General features: G+C 49.0%; 1 protein-coding gene across 1 annotated transcript in view; it reads right to left on the reverse strand.

Annotated features, from left to right (window-relative positions):
• Positions 1–22,952, reverse strand: part of UNC80 (unc-80 subunit of NALCN channel complex) — a 3,271,126-nt gene that overhangs the window by 1,062,524 nt on the left and 2,185,650 nt on the right. Inside the window, exon 46 of the mRNA XM_085648598.1 lies at positions 21,833–21,971. Within this exon, the coding sequence (XP_085504724.1) occupies positions 21,833–21,971 (139 nt within the window). The remainder of the gene's footprint in view (positions 1–21,832; positions 21,972–22,952) is intronic.

The following is a 22,952-nucleotide window of genomic DNA, read 5'->3' on the forward strand; positions in this document are numbered from 1 at the left end:
GGTGGAGAAGCAACAGATAAAACAGCATGAGATATCCTACCCCAGAGGGAGGTGAAGCAGACCATCCCGCAGGAAGACAAAGGCCACCTGTAGGAGGTAAGTGGGTAGAACCCAACCTGAAAAGGCCCTCGCAGAGCGGGGAGGATGGGTGGGCATTAAGGAATCTGCGGCTAGACTGCATCTCTACCAGATACATCTTTACCGAAGGCAAGTAACTCCTTCATCTGATAGAGACATCTAGCTGCAGGTCCATAACTTAGAAAAGACACCAAAGCTATACCTATTGGAGGAGGGTCTGTGACTGAAACCCACCTAGTTCCGCAGAGGACTCATCCGTCAATAACATTGATCAAAACACAGTGGGGACAGCAACGCCAGCGTGGCTAATACCAGACCCATTAAGCTCTGTAAGGGAGCATTAACAAGGGGAGGCAAAGGCACCACAATCCGTCAGAGGACAGTACGAGACCTCTCTTGTCCAGATAGAGACAAAAGGGAATCACATAACCAGAACAGCCCGTGCATAATGGAAGAAATTCCCAACTTCTACAAGAAGAAGTAAAACCGAGCACAGGGTCCCATGGATTGGCAAGAGACAAAGTCCCAGAGAAGGAACAAAACAGTATGACAAAGTCAGAGCATACAAACGGAGCATGCAGAACAGTGGATGTCAAAAATGACATGTGGAGGGACAGATGGCACCATGCAGAGATATACAGAACCATGACAACCGGGAGATACATGTATGTGGATGACAGGGATACACATAAACAGACAGTGTGGACTGTGAGAACTACACAGCACATATGAAAAAGCAAAATGAAATGTAGCATCAACAGCACGTATGCATCTGCAGAAAGAGATGGGCGCATCACCAGGTAGGCAACTGGCCCACCGTGCCCGAGGTACAATGGTTAAGGGCTACTGGCCAGGTCGGGCACACATGTAAGACTCGCTCCCATGAGAAAGAGAGAGGTAGAGAGAGAGAGAGAGAGAGAGACGGAATCTGGGGAAAAAAACAGATACCACAGCAAGGAAAAACAGAGTATGCTTGCCCTCTCGCTGTGTGTATATCTCATGACATACATTCATATAGACATATACATATATATGTAAATGTATTTATTGAAAGAAAAGGGGAACTCGAAGAGCATGGCCTACATAATATAGGAGGCCGAACAATTGGTAACAACGGCACCGATGTGAACCATAACAGGATAGAACACGTCAAGACACTTCAAAAGCAACATCATCCTCCCTGTCGGGGAAGGAAGCCTGGTCGCCCGCATGACAGATGGAGATATTGACCAACACACTAACGAGAAATAAGTTAGTAATACACATACATAGATAGACAGAAAAATGTATACATATCCATATACAGAAATGGCAATGAGTGTCTTGAAGAAGGATACTTCCACTGATAACATCAGCAGGGGCCAGGAACAGGAGTACCTGAGCCGCCGCGAGGCAAGGAACAGAGGGACTAGAGCCCCTGCTTGGGAAGTGCATAGGGAAAAGGACACAAGGCAACGGGAAGCAGTGACAAAAACCAGACACGCAAAACATGTTCAAGGACCGAAGGGCTGAGCTGGTGGACGCAAAGACATGGCGGCCACACGACTCCAACCAACGAGACTCCCTAGTGGGAGGAAGTAACGGAGGAGGAGAGGAAGGTAGCGAGACGGAGGCTGCCTGGACTACCAGCCCTTGAGCCCGAGGATGGAGGGACAAACAGACAGGGTCATCTGGAGCCGGGCGATGATGATGTGCAATATCACGACCCACAGGGTCTACTGATGAGGGTCTCGCCCATGTCCCAAGAAAAATTCCATATAATGACCTGCCAAAGGGTAGCAAGGATCCACCTCCACGGCACCCTGGTGGAGTAGATCCAACAAGGGATCAGAATGCAGAGAGACTGAGGGAGGTTGCATCTGTAAGATATCCGCAGCATTACGAACCACTCTCGCAAATGCTGCACTAGCCTCCGTGGCCATTCTAGGTGGCGATAATAAGCCATCTGTAGGGGGACGGTTGTAGGCTAGCCAGTCCACCAAAAGTCAGAGGCTCTGCAGCCCAGGTGCGACCAAAAGCCTGCCAGTGCCCCATGGGCACCTGCTTCAAGGAGCCGCGAAACAACCCTGAGGGTGGTGAACCCTCAAGGGCCTCATCCTCCTCCACCAACACAGGAACAGCAGGGGCCGGCACCGGCGTCACCCAATGTCGAGACGGCGATGCATTGACGCCACCAACTACTGAAGAGGACTCGTCCGTCCGGCGTCGATTCGACCTCCACAGAGATGGGAAACTGTGGTGAGGAACGGCGTCAACTCGGAGTCAAGCTCCGCGCTGCAGCCACACCTGGCGCCAGCGCAGGGATCCCAACAAGGCTGTGCGGTGACGCCAAAGGAGGGCCTGATGTCTGACTGGGATGCCCCTCCGGGCCATGTCCAGACGTCTCAGCGACTCAGCAACCGGAGTCAAGGACTTGATCGGCGCTGAGGGCGAATCCGCCGGCGAATTCCCAATCTGAGCCCCTACTCCCTCTGTGGGGCCCAAAGGCGCACCAGGGAGAGGAGGTGACCCAAAGATCGTGAATAGGCTTCCATCTGGGATCGAGTTACCCCAACACTAGGGAATGGTGGGCAGGTGGGGGTCGACTCTTGGGGGCCCATGTTCGGTGAAGACCAGGAGCAGCGGACCTCGGCGTCACGTTTATGTGAGGTCGATGACCTCTGTGACTTCTTGTGCTTACCTGCGTCTGGCGAACAACGTCCGCGGGAACGACTCCGTGACCTGTCCCAAACAGAAGCCCCAGCTCGAGATGGAGACCGGTGACTCGAGGACTCTGAACAGGACACCCGGGTGGACAAGAACTTTATACGACGACTTCGGCTTCAGCTGCTGGCAGGTGTCGCACTCCTTGGAGTCGTGGTGCTCTTCCAAGCACCACATGCAGATTTCGTGAGGATCCGTCGCAGACATCTGCCGCGTACAGGTCTCACATGACTTAAAGCCCTTAGGCATCGCACACTGTTCCCGGACGTTAAAAGGCGTTGATAAGGCTTGAAAACAAAAACAGGCCAGAGGAACCGTTAGTCCTAAAGGAAACTGACGTCAGCACACCAGGAGGTACTTATATGGCTCCATTGATGTCATGTCTGTGGACGTCAGGATGGAGCCATGCAACGCCGTCCATTGGCGCACAGAGGTACTGTTGCAGATTTTCCGGATCCAGTCTGACGCCTGGGGATATTCTAAGTTAAGGAATCTGCGGCTAGATGTCTCTATCAGATACTTAAAAAAAAGCAAGTGCAGGCTCCCATGATTGATTTAGACCAACCCCTGGGTGGGCCAAATCCGGGAGCCATGGTAACAATAATGGAGGTGGGACGCACAGGGACCCCTCCTTTCACTATTACGCCAACTCCCCGGGGCAATGTTATAATTATATGTGGGGGACAGACACCTCCCTGGGGCACTGTTTCATTCAAATGCAGGAGGGGGGCACTTGGTCTGCCACGCCACCTCCCAGGGCCTAAAATAAATGTTAATGCGCAGGTGGCTCTGGCCGCCCCACACAGTCCCGGGGACCACCATATACCTGGGGCAGAAATACAATTATTAAGGGGGTAGCAATTGCGCCCCCCCAGCCCCAGGGACCATCACCTCCCTGGCGCTTACTGACCAAAGGAAGAGGGACAGTGGCCCCCCTCCAGGAGCCCTACACAGCCCTGCAGACCACCAAGCCAGGGCTGGCTCCAGCAATGTCCCGGGCTGCCCACCCAGGGACATTGCAGTTTGCTATGGCTTGGCGGGAGCACTGCTCCCGCAAAGCAATAGAAAGCTCTGGTCCGTTTCATGGAAGTGAGCATCGAAAATGCTCTAACTTTCATGAAGTGGAGCAGAATTGATTTTGGAAAGAGGAAGCTGCATGTTTGGAGCTCCCTCTGTCCAAAAGCAATGAAGTCTCCGACAGGAGGCGGGGAGCTGGCAGGAACCGCGGGGACCTTCAGGCTCCTCCCACGGTCCCCAGCCTCTCAGCTCACCGAACACCTCTCAGCAAACCCACTGTGTGGGACTCACTGGAGTTAACAGGAGGGGTAGTTGGCCCCCAAGGACCATCTGGAGCCAAGGGGACTTTATCCCCCTTCTAGTAGTGCGCCAGAAGGCACGTTTGCACAGTGGTAACAAAAGGGGGCATGGCATCCGACAACCTCTCAGCAATCCTCTGTGTGGGACTTACTGAAGGTAACAGGAGAGGTAGTTGGCCCCCAAGGATGTCCTTGGGGGACAACTACCCTTCCTGTTACCTCCAATAAGTCCCACACAGCTGGACTGCTAGGAGGTCTTCAGAGGCCATGCCCACTTTCTGCACCACTCTGCAAACACTGTACATGATGCACTACTGATTACTGGTTGAGGGATTAAGTCAACTTTACTCCTGAAGGACCTTGGGGGCTAAGAAGCCCTCCTAGTACCTCGTGTAAATCCTACACAGCGGGATTCCTGAAACTGGTCAGAGGCCCAGCTGCCATTCTTTACCACTCTGCAAACGCAATTATTTATTAAAAAGTCATAAAAATTCCCTGAAAAAAACAAAGGTTACAGGGACATTATAGTTAGGAATTAGCTTTTAAAAACCCTTAGAAATTCACTGAAAAAAACATAGGTTACAGGGACGTTATAGTTAGGCTGACATTTCACTGGTACAAACCCAGAGAAATTCAGCAGTTATAGTTAGCTGAGCTAACTATAACTCGTGCCCTGCAAAGCACTGCTTATGACCTCACATATTACATTACTCATGACATGGTCAGTGACATCACTCATGACATCTCAAATGACATCACTGATGATATCATCCATAGAATCTCTGACGCACCCACTCACACCCCAATATACCCTTTCCTTCACCCACTCCAACTTCCGCACTAACATTCTCAAAACAATTGACACACCCTTACCAGTACTTACACAGCCACTCACTGATTTATAGGTATACATACACATCTACTCAGTTACCCATACCGCCACTCATACACTAACTCACTCACTAATATAGCCACTGACGTATCCACTCATATATCCATACAGCCACTCACACACAGTTAGTTACTCATAGAGCTACTCACACACCTACTCACTCACCTATAGTCAATCACACAGCCATTTACTCACCTATACAGTTATACACACACCCATTCATTTATTCATACAGATACTAACACATACTCACTCACCTATACAGTCACTAACACAAGCACACACTCATTTATATGGCCACTCTCGCAATCACCCAGTCACACATACACTCACTCATATACGCCAACAATCACCTATACTGCCTTTCACATATGCAGTTACTAACCCATATACCACTGACACATCCATTCATTCATCAACACAGCCATACACAGACTCAGTCACTCATACAGCTCCTCACAGTCGACTCACTAACCCATACAGCCACAGACTCATTTATGCAGGCAGTCACACACCCCCTCACACACCCACACAGACGTTCATACACCCATACAGGTACTCAAACAACCAATGAATCACCGATACAGACATTCACGTACTCACTCACTACCCCATACAGCCACTTAGACACCAACTGACAGACTGATGCAGACATTCAGACAACCTAGTTACTCACCTATACATTGACTGAGACACCTAATCACTCACTTATACAATCAGTCATGGACCCAATGAATCATCCATACAGGCACTCATACACTCACTGATTATTCAATACACCTTGGTATATATATTTAACACTCATAAACTTTAAAAAAACACTCACAGTCACTGGATGATGAAATGTGTGATGTCACTGACCATGTCATAAGTGATGTAATATGTGAGGTCATATGAAGTGCATTGCGGGGTGCGAGTTATAGTTAGATCAGCTAACTATAACTGCTGAATTTCTCCGGTTTTCTACGAGTGAAATGTCAGCCTAACTATAATGTCATTATAATCTTTGGTTTTTCCAGTAAAATAAAAAAATATATATATTTCCTGGGGCTTCCCTTTGAGAAAGGTCTAGAGACCGAAATGCCTCAGGACTGCCAGTGCTGTAATTGAATAAACCAGCAACATTACTATTGTGTGTGCGGCTCGTTTTCTTCTCGCGGGGAGAGTTGGAGAGATGTTTTAGCTGCTTGGTTCGGCCGCGAGCTACGCACCGCCAGTAAAGAGGGCCATGGCTTCCCGAATTTGAACCACCTGTGTATTCCGACAAAAGGGCAATGGATAGTAGAGCACTGCCAAAGATTGACTTTGGCATGGTTTCCTGCAGCTTTAACATGGTTTTGCGAGGGGACAACGGAAAGTGAGAAACCAGCAGGAAAAGAACAGTATGAAAGCATCACCCACTGGAGGGCAAGGATTGACTGACTTCGCACCACAAGGACCAGCATGCTTCAAAAAGAAGGCCCACCAAGGCCGCCCACCAGGGGGCAAAAAAGCATAAAACAGAAGCAATCACCTTGGTTGGCTGCGAGTTCAGTGCGATGCTGGGGCTTCCCTTTGAGAAAGATCAAGAGACCGAAATGCATCAGGACTGCCAGTGCTGTAATTGAATAAACCAGCAACATTACCGTTGTGTGTGCGGCTCGTTTTCTTCCCGCGGGGAGAGTTGGAGATATATATATATGTGTGTGTGTATATATATATATATATATATATATATATATATATATATATATATATATATCTCACAAAAAAAAGTGACTCAGAAAGATGGATTCACCAAAGAACAAAAATATATTTCCACTACAACGTTTCAGCTTCCACCTTCCTCAGCAAGGCCCATCGATGTCAGACGGTTCAGGAGTGTTGAAGTGTTGACGGTGACCATGCCGCTGCAGCAATGGGGACCAGGTGACGCTGAGGAGCCGTGAACAAGCTGTCACATGTCAGAAGTCGAGAACCAAGGGTCAGTGTCTTTCGGGAGCACCAACAAGTTTTGGCAGCTGCAACTGGCGTGGAGAGCGAACAATGAGCAACGTTGGGACCAGGAAGGTTCAAGGGACTCACAACAAGCAAGATAGTCAGAGCATGCCCAGAGCAAGCATGGGACTCCGCTGAAGCAGGAGAAGACCCTCAGGAGAACTTACAGGCCGGAGGCACAGGAATCACAAGAGGACCTCGAGTAGCTCACCAAAAAAGAAGGCCCAGGATGCAGATGATGCAGTGAGGATGCTGTACTTTGCAGCAAGAGATGCTGGAGCTTCTTGTAGCCCAAAGATCTCTGGAGAGAAAAGCCAAGAAGCTTTGGTAACGCGGTGCAGAGGGGTTTGGTCCCAGCATCCCTGACGAGGTATACTGTCTTCAAAATCACAGAGAGGACTGGTCAGGCCTCAAGTGAGCTGCAGAACCACCACCTGTGTTGCTGGGCCTCAGGAAGTCTGTAGGAGGAGAGGAGGAGCAGATGCAGGGGAGTGACTACTTCACTCCATGGGAGATTTCTTCGGGAGTCTTTGATGCCCAAAGGTCTGTTGAGGAATGAAGCACAGACACAGACAAGAAAGAAGACTTGAAGAGCAGCGAAACCCGGAGCAGCAGGAGTCTTACTTGATACAGTCTTGGTTCCGGTCGCAGTCCAACGAAGTCCAAGTGTTCAGACGATTGAAGAGCGACGTAGTTTCAGAATTGAGTCTTGTCCCACGATGATTCTGAGGACCCACCCACAGGGGAGCTCTTAAGTACCCTAAGGAAAGGGTTGGAATGACTCGGGGCTCCCTACCGGAGAATGGGCTGGACAGAGGGGAGAATACTCCCATGTCCTTTATCCAGTTTCACACCAGAGCGGGAACCAAGGGTCCCTGAACTTGTTAAAACGGAAGTATGCAAGGAGGGCATCAAATGTGCTCTTCAAAGCAGTCTGCTGGCGCTGGCAAGCGCCGCCATCCCAGCCCAATACAGCAAATCCCGTCTGGGAGGTGATCACACCACCCTGTGACAGAAAACTTATTGTTCTACCTTCCCCTGCTCGAGCCTGGCTCACCAGCAGGAGAGCAGAATTGTGTCTGTGGTCTGCAGCAGCACTAGCTTGCTTGCAGACCCTGATAGGCTGTTACTGGGAGTACAGGGGGGTCCCCTAAGGGTACGCCCAGTAGATGGGATCATACTTCCACCACTGGAATCAGTGTTGGGATATGATTCCAACATGTTTGATACCAAACATGAGTTCGGTGCAGCCACTATATAGTTAGACATCTCGTAATGACTGATGTTGACTATTTGTTTAAAAATGGCTGACCACACTTACAAAGCCTGGAAAATCGACTCCAGGAATTTCAGGGGTGTCCTGATCATGCAGGGGCACCCTCACACTTATAGCCAAGCACCCTGCCCTCAGGACTGAAGAGATTGCCATAGGGGTGACTTATAGTTTTTAAGTGTAGAGACCACAGACATAAGGAAACTTTGATCTGTCGTGAGAGGTCTAAGCACCAACACACACAGGCTGCAATGGCACACATGTAGCCACAGTTTAAGTGGACTCCCATGGGTGGCAAAATACATGCTGCAGCCCTTGGGAGACCCCTGGTGTACCTGTGTCCTGGGTACCTTTGTACCATATACTAGGGGCTTACAAGGGTACGCCAGTAGCCAACTGTGGAGGTACCAAAGTACTTACCATGTCAATTTAAGGGAGAAAGTACAGTTGTTGGGGTCCTGATTAGTAGGATTCCAACAGACTACACCTTCAAAAAGTGGGGGTAACCATGAAAGTAGATCCTACTTTCCTACAGTTCTTTCTCGGAATCAGAAAGTAGTGGCAACCACTGCCTAATTTTGAAATCAGAACCCTCTCTATAGCCCTCTTGGCAAGGAGAGCTGTAGCTTCCTTTTGAAATAAAGTTAGATGATTGTGAAATTCCATAAAAATAGGATGACTCTGTTGTTGGTGTATCCAAGTTCCAGGTTTATTCTTGAGTTGAAGTTACATGTGTAGATACAGGTTAAATAGCATTATAAGTAGAATAAGTATAGTTAGCCCCACTGGGAGCAGCAACTCTGCTGCTCAGCCTACATAGATAAACTGACAGATACACTTGAACATACACAGAGACAACATTCCATGACATCACAGAGACTGGCTGAGCAGCAAACTACAGGACACAAAGAAAGGACAGCATAGAGAAGAAAGCAAGATACTACAATGATCCTCCACCAGCCATTCTTAAAGCGGTGGAATAAGAGGAGGAAAAGAAAGGAAAGGTAGAGAATAGCCTTCCTTAATGATCTGCAAGACCAACTTCAAAGTTACGGACCACCAGTAGAGGAGATCAAGATGGATTCTCCTTCCACCTGGAATAGCATGGTCTTGCATACTTAAACTAGGAGTGCTTGGAGGCAGCGGCTGCTGATGGCTGGGTGGCAATCAACTTCTGGCTTCCATTCCAAGATCGGAATGAGCCGCTTCCACGTCCTCACACCAATTGGGAATGCTGAGCAGGACGGTGGCTGAGATAGGCTTGGATTGGCTGAAAACCCCTTCCGTTGATATAAAAGGGGTAAAAGCTAGACTAGCCATGGGGTGTTACTGAGAGGCCCAAGGATCTGGCCATAGCACAAGAATCCTTGAAGCGCTCCAAGGCCGAGTCCACCTTCTCTCCAAAGAGACAAGATCTGTCAAAGGATATGTCCATTAGTTTACCCTGGACGTCACCCGAGATGCCAGATGTTCTTAGCCTGGCGGAGCGTGTAAATCGCTCTGCCCAGTGTGTCAGTCGTGTCAAGACCACACGTAATGGATAATTTTGCGCCATACTTCACTGCCTGGGATGGTACAGCCACGGGACTCCTCCGGGACCTGTGGCAGCACTTGTGCAACCATCACCAAAGGGAGTGGGAGAAAGGGCCCAATAAGCATGCGGTATTCACTGACAGCAATGCTAGGCTGGTGGAAGAAAACATCTTCTTCCCAAGTGTATCCAGCCTCTTGGATTCCCTGTCCGGAGGGGCCGAAGGGAACGCACCATGGCAAGTTGAAGCCTGCACCACTAAGCTCTCAGGGGTGGGGTGTTGGCTGAGGAACCTTGAGTCGCGCGATGGCGGTGTGCAATTGTCCTGTTCACAGGAGCCCCTGTGCTAGGCTTGAAACACGTGTCTAGGAGGACATCAGTTAGTGCCTAAAGGGCAACAGGAGTTCACAGGTGGAAGTCCCTGGCTGAAGCACTTCGGTCATTATATTAGTCCTAACCTGCACAGAGGGCAACTCCAGTTCACGGACCTCTGCTGCCCTCCTTACCACAATGGCAAAGAAAGCCCCTTCCTCTTTAGTCACAGTTGGTGGAGAGAGCATGCCAGTATCTGGGGCTGTATCCTGTCCACTGATTTTCACATGTTCCTCATACCAGTCCATCTGTTCTACAGATACATCCTGGTGTTCTAAAGGGTCCATAGACCCCTCCCAGTTCTTTGCGGTGCCTGAAAAGTCTTCAAAATCTCCAGGTGACAACATAGAACCTCTAGATTCTGCTGGTGCCGGAGTTGATCAGAGTCGTAAGCAATAGGGATGGGGCTGGCACCACCGGTGGGCACCAGCTGTGCTGATGGCACCGACTTCTGGTCCGATGAGGGTAAGGTCCCGTTGGCACGACCAGCGTCATTCCGGCTCGGATCCATGATGCCCCACTGGCGCCGTGGATGGAGCTGACGGCGTTGAACCCGATGGGGCACCTTCCGACCCCGCGGAGCCCAAAGGCTCACCAGAGGAGTCGGCGCACTCAAATATGCAGAGCATGGCCTCATAAAATTCCTTTATTTGAGCGGGGGTTGCTTCGGCTCCCGGAAGTGAGGGGAAGGGGTAAAGTAGAACCTTGCTTGGGCTCCGCAGAATCATGCTTAGAGCGTCGGTGCCCCTTACCTTGTTCATCGATGGAAGACAGTCGAGGCGAACATGAAGTCCGCTTAGACTGCTTCTTTTTTTTGTGCCTCTTCCCTGAGTGTCCCGAAGACCTTGAGTGGAAGGAAGAGGACTTGGGGCTCTGGGAGCAGTCCAGCGACCTCTCCTTCTTCCACTGGGACTCTGATCTCCTGGAGTCTCACTGGCTGGTGTCAACTGACGAGCTGCAAAGAGCTTCATAGCTCGCTCTGGCACGGTTTTTGGAGCCATGGTCTGACAGTCCGAGTACAACTTCGATTCGTGGTCACGCTCAAGACACCAAAGACAGACGAGGTGGGGGGCGGTTACCGACATTGCGCTACACGGTTTAAACCTTGTTTTTCTGGAAGGCATCCCTTTGAATCTCGCTGTAATATGGACTGGGAGAGGGAGACCCCCGAGGAGTCCAAGATGGCGCAGGGAGGACACCAACTCCCTGGGAAGGTCAGCGCTACAGACACGGCCGGCGCCGGCGGGATGACGTCACCGGAGGACGAGGAGAAAGGTGGCGCAGTTGTGCGGCGTCGGTTAGTGGAGGAGGGAGAGACGATGGAGAGGAGGACAGTGGAGACGGCGGGACCAGAGAACGAGGAGAAGACAGAGGAGTCTAACCGGAGGACGGGGAAGGAACCTGAGAGACGGGAGAGTGGAAGAAGAGGAGCAAGGCGGGAGGAATCCCCAACACACACCGCTCTCGTATCCGGTCATCCCCCAGAGAGACAGGACACCGCGATACCCACCGCTACGGTCCAGGGGGACCGCAGGGCCAGGCAAGTGTCACTTCTAGCTGCATGGAGGAGGGTTGCGGGGAAGAGTTTACAGGGTCTGTGGAATAAGTGACGGGAGGGCACCATCTTATGCCTTACCCCAGCACTGGAGACCTTTCGTTTTTCAACCCTTTCCTCTATCCTTTTACCCTCACACTGCCTCTCGGTGCCCGAAGGATGTTGGTGATGGGTGAGCACGTTAGTTATAAAACATAGAATTTGAATGCTGATAGTCTTGTATTTTCTGTTTGCTTTTTGGGGGACGCCGGTTCAACTTGGGCTTACCGGAGGACTACAGATGCTGGGGAAGAAGACTCACAACAGGAACATTGAGTTGGAAGACCTGGTATGTTGCCCGCCCCCCTAAATAGACTGTTGGACATTGAACTGATAATAAAACACCGGAATTATACCCTCCTTGATTCACGTGGGTTCCAATTCTTATTGGTCCTGGAAGTCTTACCTTCCAGCGGATAGGGAAAGCGGTGGGGGGAAGGAGCCCAAAGCATTACACTCGCCCCCTTGTGGCTTCCTGCTAGGGAGAAGTAACATCTCCTCTAGTGGCAGGCCTCTATTGTTACCTTTCCTGGGGAGCCATTCACACATCTTCCATGGAGGGCAGCCGGATGTCTCGTGTTCAGCCTCAGCAAATGGACATTGGAAAACTGGGCAACAGGGTGGCAACTTTCTAGAATATGCAAGTGGCAACAAGTTACATTAAATTCAACTTGGGAAACAAGTGGACATAATGTAATGAGTTGTTTGATACCTTGAAGTTTTAACTTTGTAGTCCCATTCGGAAGTTAGTTCAGCTGAGCTGTGTAGGAAAGTGCCCCTTTTTGCATGGTTACCTCCCACTTTTTGCCTGATATCTGAAATACTTTGACTGAGTGTGCCAATCAGGATCCCAGTGCCTGTGTCCTTTCCCAAAACTGTACCTTTGTTTCCACAATTGGCGCACCTCTAGCTCACATGTGAGTCCCTTGTATAAGGTACCAGTGGTACCAAGGGCCTTGTGACCAGAGAGGGTCTCTAAGGGCTGCAGCCTCTATTGGGCCACCCTCGGAGAACCCTCCCCAAACCCATACACACTGCCACTACAGACTGTGTGTTTTGGTGCAGACAAAAGCGTTGCACACATACCTGTATACCATGCCCATCAACCACTGCCTGTGGCATAAGTCAACGCTCTAGCAGGCCTCACAGCCCTAAGGCTGGGTGCACTATACCACAGGCGAGGGCACAGCGGCATGTGCAATGTGCCCCTACAATGACTGTGCCATTCACAGACATTGTATGAACAGAGGAGCCATATTGAGTATAGGGGCTGGGAGTCTGTAATTACGAACTCTAGAGCTCCAGGATGGTTTACTGAATGCTAAGGGGTTTGGTATCAAACTACTCAGCATAATAAACCCACACTGATGCCAGTGTTGATTTTATTACAAAATGTACTCAGAGGGCATCTTAGAGATGCCACCTGAAAAACGGCCAACTCCCTCGTGTCCAGCTGAATGGTCTGCACCAGTCTGCCACACACAGACATGTTTCTGACCCCCTGAGGTAGAAGCCCTTGTGCTCTCGTGCTCCACACCTACCCCCCAAGCAGGAACATCATTCAGGGCGCTGAGCTTCAAAGGCTTCCTGGCCTTTGATATGCTAGCCAGGGCCTCTCCAGCTAGTGGAGATGCTCGCCCCCTTTACCAAGCCCCACTTTTAGCAACAAAGTTGGCGGGAAAATTAGTAGTCAGGAGAGGTGTGTCCTCTCACTGCCAGGACCTAAAGAGCCAAGGACTGAGGTGACTCCCTCCTTAGAAAATCCTCCATCTTGAATGGAAGGATTAGACCCAATCAGGTTAGGGGGATGGCCTCTCCCCAAAGGACGGGGCATTTTAAGGGTGTAGTCACCCTAAAGGCAGGTAACCCATTGGCTACCATCTGCCAGTACCTATGCCCCCCCTAAATTCAGTATTTAGGGGCACCCCTGACCAAAGACCAAAGAAGAAAATGGAAGAGGACAGCTGCCAGACCAGGAACTGAACCACTGCAGACAGAACTCAGCAAGAACCCCGCCACCTGTAACAGGTTCGACAACTGGACCTGCTGTCCTTCCGGAAATGCAGCAAGGCCTCCATGATACCCCAGAGACCTTTCAGCCTTCACCCAAATCACCAAAAACCTCCCTCTGGGCTAGAGGCTCTTGTCCCCGGCGTCCGCCGGTACAGGAACAGCAGCAGTTGAAGACCAGCATGTGTGTCGACGTAACTCACTGCTGCAAAAGAACCCCAAGACTGCAGTAGTAGAGGACTGGCACTTGTGTTAACGAAACTCTGCCCTGCCAGAAGAAAGCACAGCAGCTGGATGGTTTCTACAAGCTAGAGAGATCCTCTCGGACCAATGACCCAAGCTGTTCACAGCTCCGTTCTCAAGAGCCTGCAAGTGGCCCTGTCGGCCCCCTCCTTCACCGCCAGCATGACTGCTGCCACTCCGTGACAGTCCGACGATGGCAGAACTTCTCCATCCCCTGTGCATCTCCATCTCAGCGACTGCGATCGCGACTGCTGGGTTAGCGGTGCCTCCATTCGATCTACAGCAACTTGCTAAAGATGACCGCAACGGTAATGATGTTGTCGGTCTACTGAATCCTATCCATCTTCACTGCTCTCTGCTGACTGCAAGAGTAAATATCATGGTATCGACCGCTGCGGTATAGATACTGAATCCTGTACCTCTTCAGGTGTCCCCTGTTTCCAGTGACTAACATTGGGCTCAGTGACCTCTGCACCTGGGCACCCCACAGGGTCTTGCCCAGTGTTGGTCTAAACCCCGGGAAGACTGGAAGAGTAAGTTGTGTACTTACCTGTTAATGCAGCATAAACTGTTTTCCTCCCATAGGACTGCTTTGCATCTCATCCTATCGCATTCTAAAGACTCCCTATTTCTATTGCAACATCCTACTGTTCTGATTGACATAACCAAAGTATTTATATCACTATAAAGCATTGATTATTGCCTTGCAAAACAATTTCTACTGCATTTGAAAAGCATTGCAACTTTTAAAAACTGTTACTTACCTGCAACTGAGTTCCACTTGGTTATAAAATAAAATAACAAAGCAATATTGTTTGATATGAAACAATTGGCCTGGATTCAGTCTTTGAGTGTGTGCAATCATTTCTTGCCTGAGTGTGTACAATAAATGTTTAACACGGCCCTCTGATAAGCCTAACTGCTCGACCACTCCACTACAAATACAGCCTTTAGTATTATCTACTTAAGCCTCTGTAAGGCTCTGAGGATCCACTAAACTCTGCACACTATACCTTACTTTAGTATAGTATTTACAGAACCAGCTTCCTATAAGCTGTCAGTGTGTAACTTAGTACATGTAAAAGGGGCTACAGGTTTCTTTCCCAGTAAAAATGACAATTGTGGGGTTTTACTGATAAAACATGTTAAATACATGTTCTGCTTTCTAATATGCTGCACCCTTAGGACTCGGTAGGCCTCCTGCAGGGGTGACCTACGCACATTAAAAAGGAAGATGGGCTTATCCATTTATTAAAATGTCAAAATCGAGTTAGCAGGTTTAAACTGCTCTACCATCAGGAAGGGCAGTCTGGGAGACATGCTTTACCATGGAATCCTCGTGGCAGCAGAACTAATGATGCAGTCCACAAGTGGCAATTTGCCTTACAGGCCAGAGGTACCCTATACTAGGGATTTAAAAGTAAGTCAAGCTCTTCCAATTGGGTTAAAGCCAATCAACCATGTACCATGTTAAAGGGCAGAGCACATGCACTGAGTACTGATTAGCCTGACTTTCAGAGCAATTACACCAGGGCTTAGTAGTCAAAAATGGGGCAAAACTTTGGCGTGAAACCTGCAAAAAGCATGTTACCTCACATGCGGTGAAAACACACTGACACTATCAAGTCGGCTGATTCAATCAACAAACTTATGATTTGATTTCATTTTGCAGCACCACATTGCAGAAATCTTGTCTTCTTTACTTTGGTAGCTTTTCTGTGAACTTCTGCACTGTTTTCCACTGTGCCCGGTGATATCACCTATGGAAACCTATACTTGATCTTGATGACCTCACCAACTATTCCAACATCGATTCCAGTGTTGGAAGTATGATCCCATGTACTGGGGAGCTTTGTCTTCTGTGTGTGTGCTTCTGCCAGATTCTTCAACAGACCTGTGGGCATCAAGGACACCCGAAGAAATCCCCCTTGAAGTGAAGGAGGCCCTCCCCGGCATCAGCAGGCACCACAACAAAGCTGACCGGTCTGCTGCTCCAGTTGTCCTACGGAGTTCCTGAGGCTCAGTAGCACAGGTGGTGGTTCTGTAACTCCCTCGAGGTCTGACCTGTCCTCTCTGCAACTTTGAGGCCAGTATCCGTAGTCGGAACCGCTGGGGCCAAATCCCTGTGAATCGCGTTGACTTGCTGTTGCCAAGGCTTGTTTGCTCTGCACTCCAGAGATCTTCGGGCTACAAAAAGCTCCAGCCTCCAGCATCTCTTCCCTTTAAGATCAGGCTCCTCATCCCATCTTCTGCACCTGGGCCTTCATCGCTGGTGAGCTGCTCGAAGTCCTTTTGCGACTCCTGTGCCTTTGGGCTTTGGATCCTCCTGATGGTCTTCTACTGCTTCAGTGTTCTCCCCTGCTTGCTTGGGGCCTGCTGTTGGTGAGTCCCCTGGACCTTGCTGGTCCCAACGTTGCTCCTTTTTCATCTTCCATGTCAGTTGCGGCTACCAAGTCTTGTTGGTGCCCCCCCCCCCCCCGGACAGCAACTACCTAGTCACTAATATCCAACGTAGGACAGCTCATGCATGGCTCCTGGTCTTCCTCAGCATCGCCTGGTCCTCATATCTACAGAGACAGGTTCACCGATGAGTCTTCTGAACCTTCCGACATCGGTGGGCATTGTGTCTTCGGGCCTCCTGGTCACTTCTGTGTGGCACAGACTCTGTCCCTTCTGCTTGCAGGTTCTCCACTTGCAGAATCCACCCTTGGATTCCACCAGACTTCTTCACCGTCTTCTGGAGAGGCATTTTCTGCTAAGTCTTCCAATGTTGTCTACAGAGGTTTCTGACATCTCTTCACACCTATGCACCTGGCTTCCCTGGTGTAGGGAACCTGGTTCCTGTGGCACCCTCAAGTGGGGTGGCTCTCCAATCTTCTGTCCTCCAAGGGAATTCTTTGGGGTCCTTTGGGAAGTGTCCTTCTTCTGCAAAACTGCAACTGCGACTTCACTGGTCCCGTGGCTGTGTTGCCACTATGTGGTTCCTGGGTACTTCAAAACACACGAGTCAAGCTATCCTGGCTGATGAGGGCTGAAAGCCCGAAACCGGTCCTAGGATGCTTGTATCCTGTCCAGGGAAGACATGGCCTGGCAGTTCGGTCTGGACTGTTCCCATGAGGCACAGGGTCAAGACTGATTTGCATATGGCTATGTCTGAGCTGGGGTGGCGTGGTGAGCAAAATAACGATGGATTAAACCCAGATCTGTGACTGGGGGTGAATGTTTGACAATGTTCAACATTTCGTCCATCATCTTTTTGTGTTGCAGTCCCTGGGTACTTACCTTGGATGGTTCCTTGTGTCCTTGTGTCCCCGGCTCCTCTGGGTCTTCTGGTCCACGTCCCGTTCTCACTTGCAGTTCACATTCCATTTGCTTAGTATATTGTTTGGTCTCCCTCTGGAGACCACTGTATTTTGTGCTACTTACCTGATTGCATTTGAAGTATTATTGTGTATTGTGTTGAAATTTCCCGGTAGGGGATATACCTATGTGTTAGTGAGTGTTGTGTAATAAATAGAAGTATTTTTATATATACACTGTGTGGTTATTTTTCATTTAACCTACACTACATGATTAACCTGGTAAAACAAGCTGCTTAACACACCTTCAATATAAACCTGAAGGCTGCTCTCCACAGCTACCACTTCGAGAGCTTTCAAAAGGTTATCAAAGACCACTAAAATCACCATAAGTGTTGCTTGGATTGGTGCAAAGTGCCTCACATAAATAGGTGTGCACCGTATACTAAGCCAGCCTCCTACATGGTGGAACCATGGACAATGCCATGCCTTTGTTATGGCGATGAAGAATGTGGTCTTGATGGTAAGAAGTCGAAGAGAGCAAATGTGCATGGGTATGAAGGAAGTGCACATTAAATAGGTGAGTACCAGGTGACTCGAAGAGGGATGATTGGTCAGGTAGATGTGAGAAGGCTGAAAGGTAACCTATAACTGTTGTCAAAGAAAGACCTTGTTGGGCCAATTACAAACCAAACAGGAAAGTATTTGATAACTGTGCTGTCAGGCGTTGTATGTTTTGGGAAGAGCAACAGACAACAAACTTATCAAGCATGCTTCATTAATTGATTAGATTGATGGAGGTCTTGCTCCCAAGATAACACCAGCTACTTCAGGAGGAAGACTGAAAGCTATCAATTGGCACTGCTCAATCTCCAAGCATTGAGGTGTCGGTAGTCCAGGCTTGGATGGAGGATCTGTCCCTGCTGATGCGACAGGAGGTTTCTCTGCTCACAGCCAGAAGTTTGGGTACCACACTCTCCTCGCCCGGTCCAAATTCCTTAGGATGACTTGGGCCCGGTCTCCCCTGATTTTTTTCAGCACTCTGGACAAGAGAAGGAGGGCCATAAAGGGATACAGAAGTTCCGAGCCCTAGTGGAGGTGGAAGAAGTCTCCTACGGATGACAGTCTTCAGAAGTCCAGCATGCGAAAGCTTTGACACTGCGTGTAGGAAAGGGCCTCTTTTGGACATGGTTAGCCCACACTTTTTTCCTGGAAAATGATGTAACTTCGACTGAAAGTGGACAAGGTCCCTGCTAACCAAGTGCCCTGTGCCAGAGCTCTTTTGCTAAACTGTACCTTTTGTTTCGCATTTGGCACAACTTCAGCGGCCCATGTAAGTCCCTAGTAAATGGTACTCTTGGTACCTATGGCATTGGCACTGAAGAGGGACCCCCAAGGGTAGCAGTACACGTTGTGCCAACTTAGGGCCCCCTCATCAAGGCCATGCACATTGCCATTGCAGACTGCGTGCCTTGGTGCAGACAAAATCAAAGGGTCGACATGGCTCGCTTCCCTGTGTGCCATGTCCACAGACACTGCATGGGATTTAGGTAAGACGCCCCTATAGCAGGCCTTATAGTCCTAAGGCAGGGTGCAGTATATCTCCTGGGAGCACATATCTGCATGAGCAGATATGCCCATGCAATATCCATGTCAATACTTGGATACTGTAAGTGAACAGGTAACCCATAGGAAGTACATGGGCTGGACACTCGTCCTTATGAGTTCCCCAGCTCCATGATGGCTTCTCTGTGTTATGGGATGTTTGGTACCAAAGATATCTTCTTAATAATCCTGCACTGATTTCAGTTATTAACAACTGCACACAGAGGACCCCTTAGAAGGGTCCCATGAAAGCTACCGACCCTTCCTGCGGTCACTGAGTGGCTAAGCCAGCCTGTCACCACCAGACAGAGCTCTGAGCTCATGCGGTGAGTGTCTGAGTGCTCAGAGATCGAGAACAATGCCTGCCCCGGGAGGAGGCGTTCACACCCCTCCCACCCAGTCAGAAAGAGACATCTGTGGCAGGAAGCTTCAAAGGCCTTCCCACCTTTGAAACGCGACCCGAGCCTCTCGTGTAAAGACAGGAGGGGGGGCTGAGCAGGCCCCAACCCACCTGCCCTCACTCCTTTTGGCAGGAAGACCGACAGAAAAATAAAGAGTAGGAGGTGTGCCTACCTCTGCCAACACCACTCCTCAGGTGCTGGAGGCGAGGTGAAGCACATTTTTCAGTGCCCACCATCTTGAAGATGGTGGGACTTCTCCAATCAGGGGTAGGGTTATGTCCCTTTCCCACAGGAGGTGGGCATGATAGAGGGTGTAGACACCCCATGTAAGGGTCCCATTGGCCACTACCTGTCACTCCCTTGTAAACGGCACTACATTTAGTATTTAGGTGGCAACCTCAGCCCCTGAACTAGAGAATCCACGACACAAAAAGAAGCATGAAGAAACGATGTTGGACCGAGAACTGCAGACCTTGTGGTCCTGCCGTCACAGAGCTCGACAATCACCATCCTCCAGCTCGTCTCATTGCTGTGTGGCCTCCACAAACCTCAGAGGATCATCAGCACTTCGCTAATTGCCACGGAATTCCTTGCAGCCTCAGGCACCAAAAACAGTAAATTCCGGTCCAGCGTCATCCAGCTCCCCAGCCCGACCGACGTCTCCAAGTGCCAGCCAAAGGTACAATTGCACAGGAGGTTCAGCTTGGCCTCTGTACCAAGCCTTTAGGCCACAGGACTCACCGGAGCTGAAAGGCACAAATACCCTGGTTACCAGATCCGTTGCTACAAAAACCTATGAAACCGAGTCCAGGCAGACTCCAACTTTACAGCGAGTCAGCATTCGACAAGGACTCCGGAGATTCACCTCAGCAGTGGCCCAGCAGTTCCAGAATCATTGCTCCAAGGTGCAATCGCCTGACCGTGAGGTGTATCTTTGCGCGCCTTTGCCCAGCTGCACATCTTCCCTACACCCAGCCCGCCCGCCTGGGGTATCTTTGAACCAGCTGTGCATCCATAGCCCCAGAGCTCTTGTGACTTCTACTCTCTCTCTTGAGAGCCCTTGGACTTGCCCTTAAGTCCCTCATTGCTTGACTTTTGCAGGTGGACCTCTGTCTTCGTAGTGCACCAGCTACAAAGTCCCCTTGCTCCTGGTGAAATCCGGGACGCTTCAGAGAACTTGGCCGTGGAACTCTGCACCTTGGCCCCCGGACCTTCTGATTCCCAAAAGGTGAACCACAAAAGTAACTGTATTGCATTGATTTTCTGATTGCCTTTTTCCTTCCTTAGAGAATGTATTGTGCGTAATTGCGCACAACTGTGATTTTTACATTTACTGTTATTTTCTATATTGCAAAAAGTATTTACCTTGTACCTGAAGTTCCTTGTCTAAATATTTATATAAAAAGAAGCACAATTTTTCTAATTCGGTCTCAACTTCATTCTTTTGTGGGTGTCTTACATTGCCTCTGTGAGTACAACACATGCTTAGCAGTACCCACTGATAAGTCTAACTGATCTATTTTTGCCTCTGTAAACCAGTAAGGGTCTCCTCAACCTCTCTGCATAGTGTACCCCATTGTGGTGCACTATATAAAGGGATGGGTTTTCTACACTATGCATTCTCTGTGGTGCAAATAGATCAAACCAGGGTTCTCCCCATTAGTGGAAAACGCCATATGCCACCTAACTGCTATTCATGATCCACAATGCAATGGCAGCTGTTTTTGACCACCCTGACATTTAAAATCCTGCCAGGTTCTTGCCAGGTTTTGGGCATCAGTTCTGGAGTCCGAGCATTTCCAGGAACATGGTAGAGAGGCACAGTAGTGTCAGGGATGATTCTGCCAGTGGCAACGGACTGGAAGTCTCCTTGGATATGTTAGGCCCAAAGGTGGTCCAGAGAGATCCACTGTGGTGCCGAAAATTCGCAGCATGGCTTCCTTGAAGGCCTGGATCTGCCGCGGTGTCGCTGATGTTCCTGGAAATCCAGGCTGGATCGGGACTGGGGCCAGGATCAGTTCCGAGGTAGGAGACCGAGACCGCGACCTTGAAGTATTCTGACGTATGCGTGACTTCCCCTGTTGAGAGTGGCATGAAAAAACTGGGGCCATTCTTGTGGTTCTTTTACTTGAGAGACAGACCTTGTGAGGTTCATCACTGATATCTGTTTGTGGCAGTCCCTGCAGGGTTTTAAACATGCCGTTTTACAGGGAGACCTGACCCTTGTACACTGGACAAGTTTGAACATTTTCTGAAAAATTAAGCCTGTCTGGAGACGGAGATGGAGGGGGAAAACTTCGGATCTACGTAGGAAAATAACTGATATCAATGTGTTCAGGTGTTGGTTATATTACAGTGATGTTACTTCTGGGGTTGGATGGACCTGACATGCAGCAGCACAACACCACCTACTGGCAAGGAGATTGCTGGGAACAAATCTGTGGAACCGGTCTGGCTCCTGCGGGTATTCATAAGGTGAGGAATGTGCTTGAAAACATGCTTGGTTAAAACAGACATAAAAAAAATATCTGTTAGTACCCAATGATTTGAGGGGCCTTCCCACTTTCACAAGTTCCAAGATATCCAGAATGTCAGGTGTATCTCCCTCCAAGGATTGCAGCAGGTCAAATAGGCACTGTGCTGATACTCCTTTGCTTGACCCATTGCTTGCAGCATCCTGTATAACGAGAAAAACGAGTGACAAGTTAAAGTATCTCTCTAGATCAAACATGTACGCAAGGCTTTTTTTTCCTATCAAGTTTGTTTGGCGTTAATTTCAAAGTAACCGTAATTAAAACTATGCAATTTATTTTATTGGTATATACAAAGTCATTTTCGTAAAACAATGCATTTCAACACCAACAGTCATTTTCCAAAGTTATCCAATATCAAGGTATAACTAATGAGAACCTTATCAATTTGGCACATTGGTCAATGTAGCAAGCCTTGAAAAAACAATATTCTCAGAGCTCATACCACAATTTCACGATATTTCTAGTATGAAGAGAAACAGCTAAAGAAAGCAACTTTACAAGTTACAGAGGGATTAGCATATATTCTGATGAATGTTATGGCAATGAATTACTTTTCCATCTGTTTGTTCTTGCTGCCTCCAACATGATCTCTATAGGAATTGGGTGATAAAATATGATTATTTGCTGTTTGCAAAGTAATTTTTCAATGTACAAAAAATAAGGGTTAATGCTTATCTTTTTTAGATTCCTAAAATTCTAATTGGCTTTACCAGCAAATCTCGACTACTGTTATGATTTAGACCCACAGCTACACTACAAAGCTGACCACAATCTTCATAAGTCAAAGCTAAAGGACAAGTTGTTTACCTTCGGTATCGCCTTATCTGATAGAGACCTAGTCTAGCCCAGATACCTTACTTTAGAATTCTACCCAGGCGTCAGACTGGATCTGGGAAAATTCCAGCAGAACCTCTATGTGAGGGCATTGTGAGACTCCATAGCAATGTCGTACACCAGATGTGATGTTGACGGAGTCCATATAAGCCCTTCTCCGACGCGCTGACATCAGTTTCTTTCGTGACCAATTTCCATGCCAAAATGCAGAGCAACCATAGAAAATGGCTATGGAAACAGTGCGAAAAAAAAGTTATATACATCTTTGAATTAACCACTACCAGCTGTAA

This window comes from Triturus cristatus, chromosome 3_2, assembly GCF_964204655.1.
Source record: "Triturus cristatus chromosome 3_2, aTriCri1.1, whole genome shotgun sequence".
In the NCBI taxonomy this organism is placed as follows: domain Eukaryota; kingdom Metazoa; phylum Chordata; class Amphibia; order Caudata; family Salamandridae; genus Triturus; species Triturus cristatus.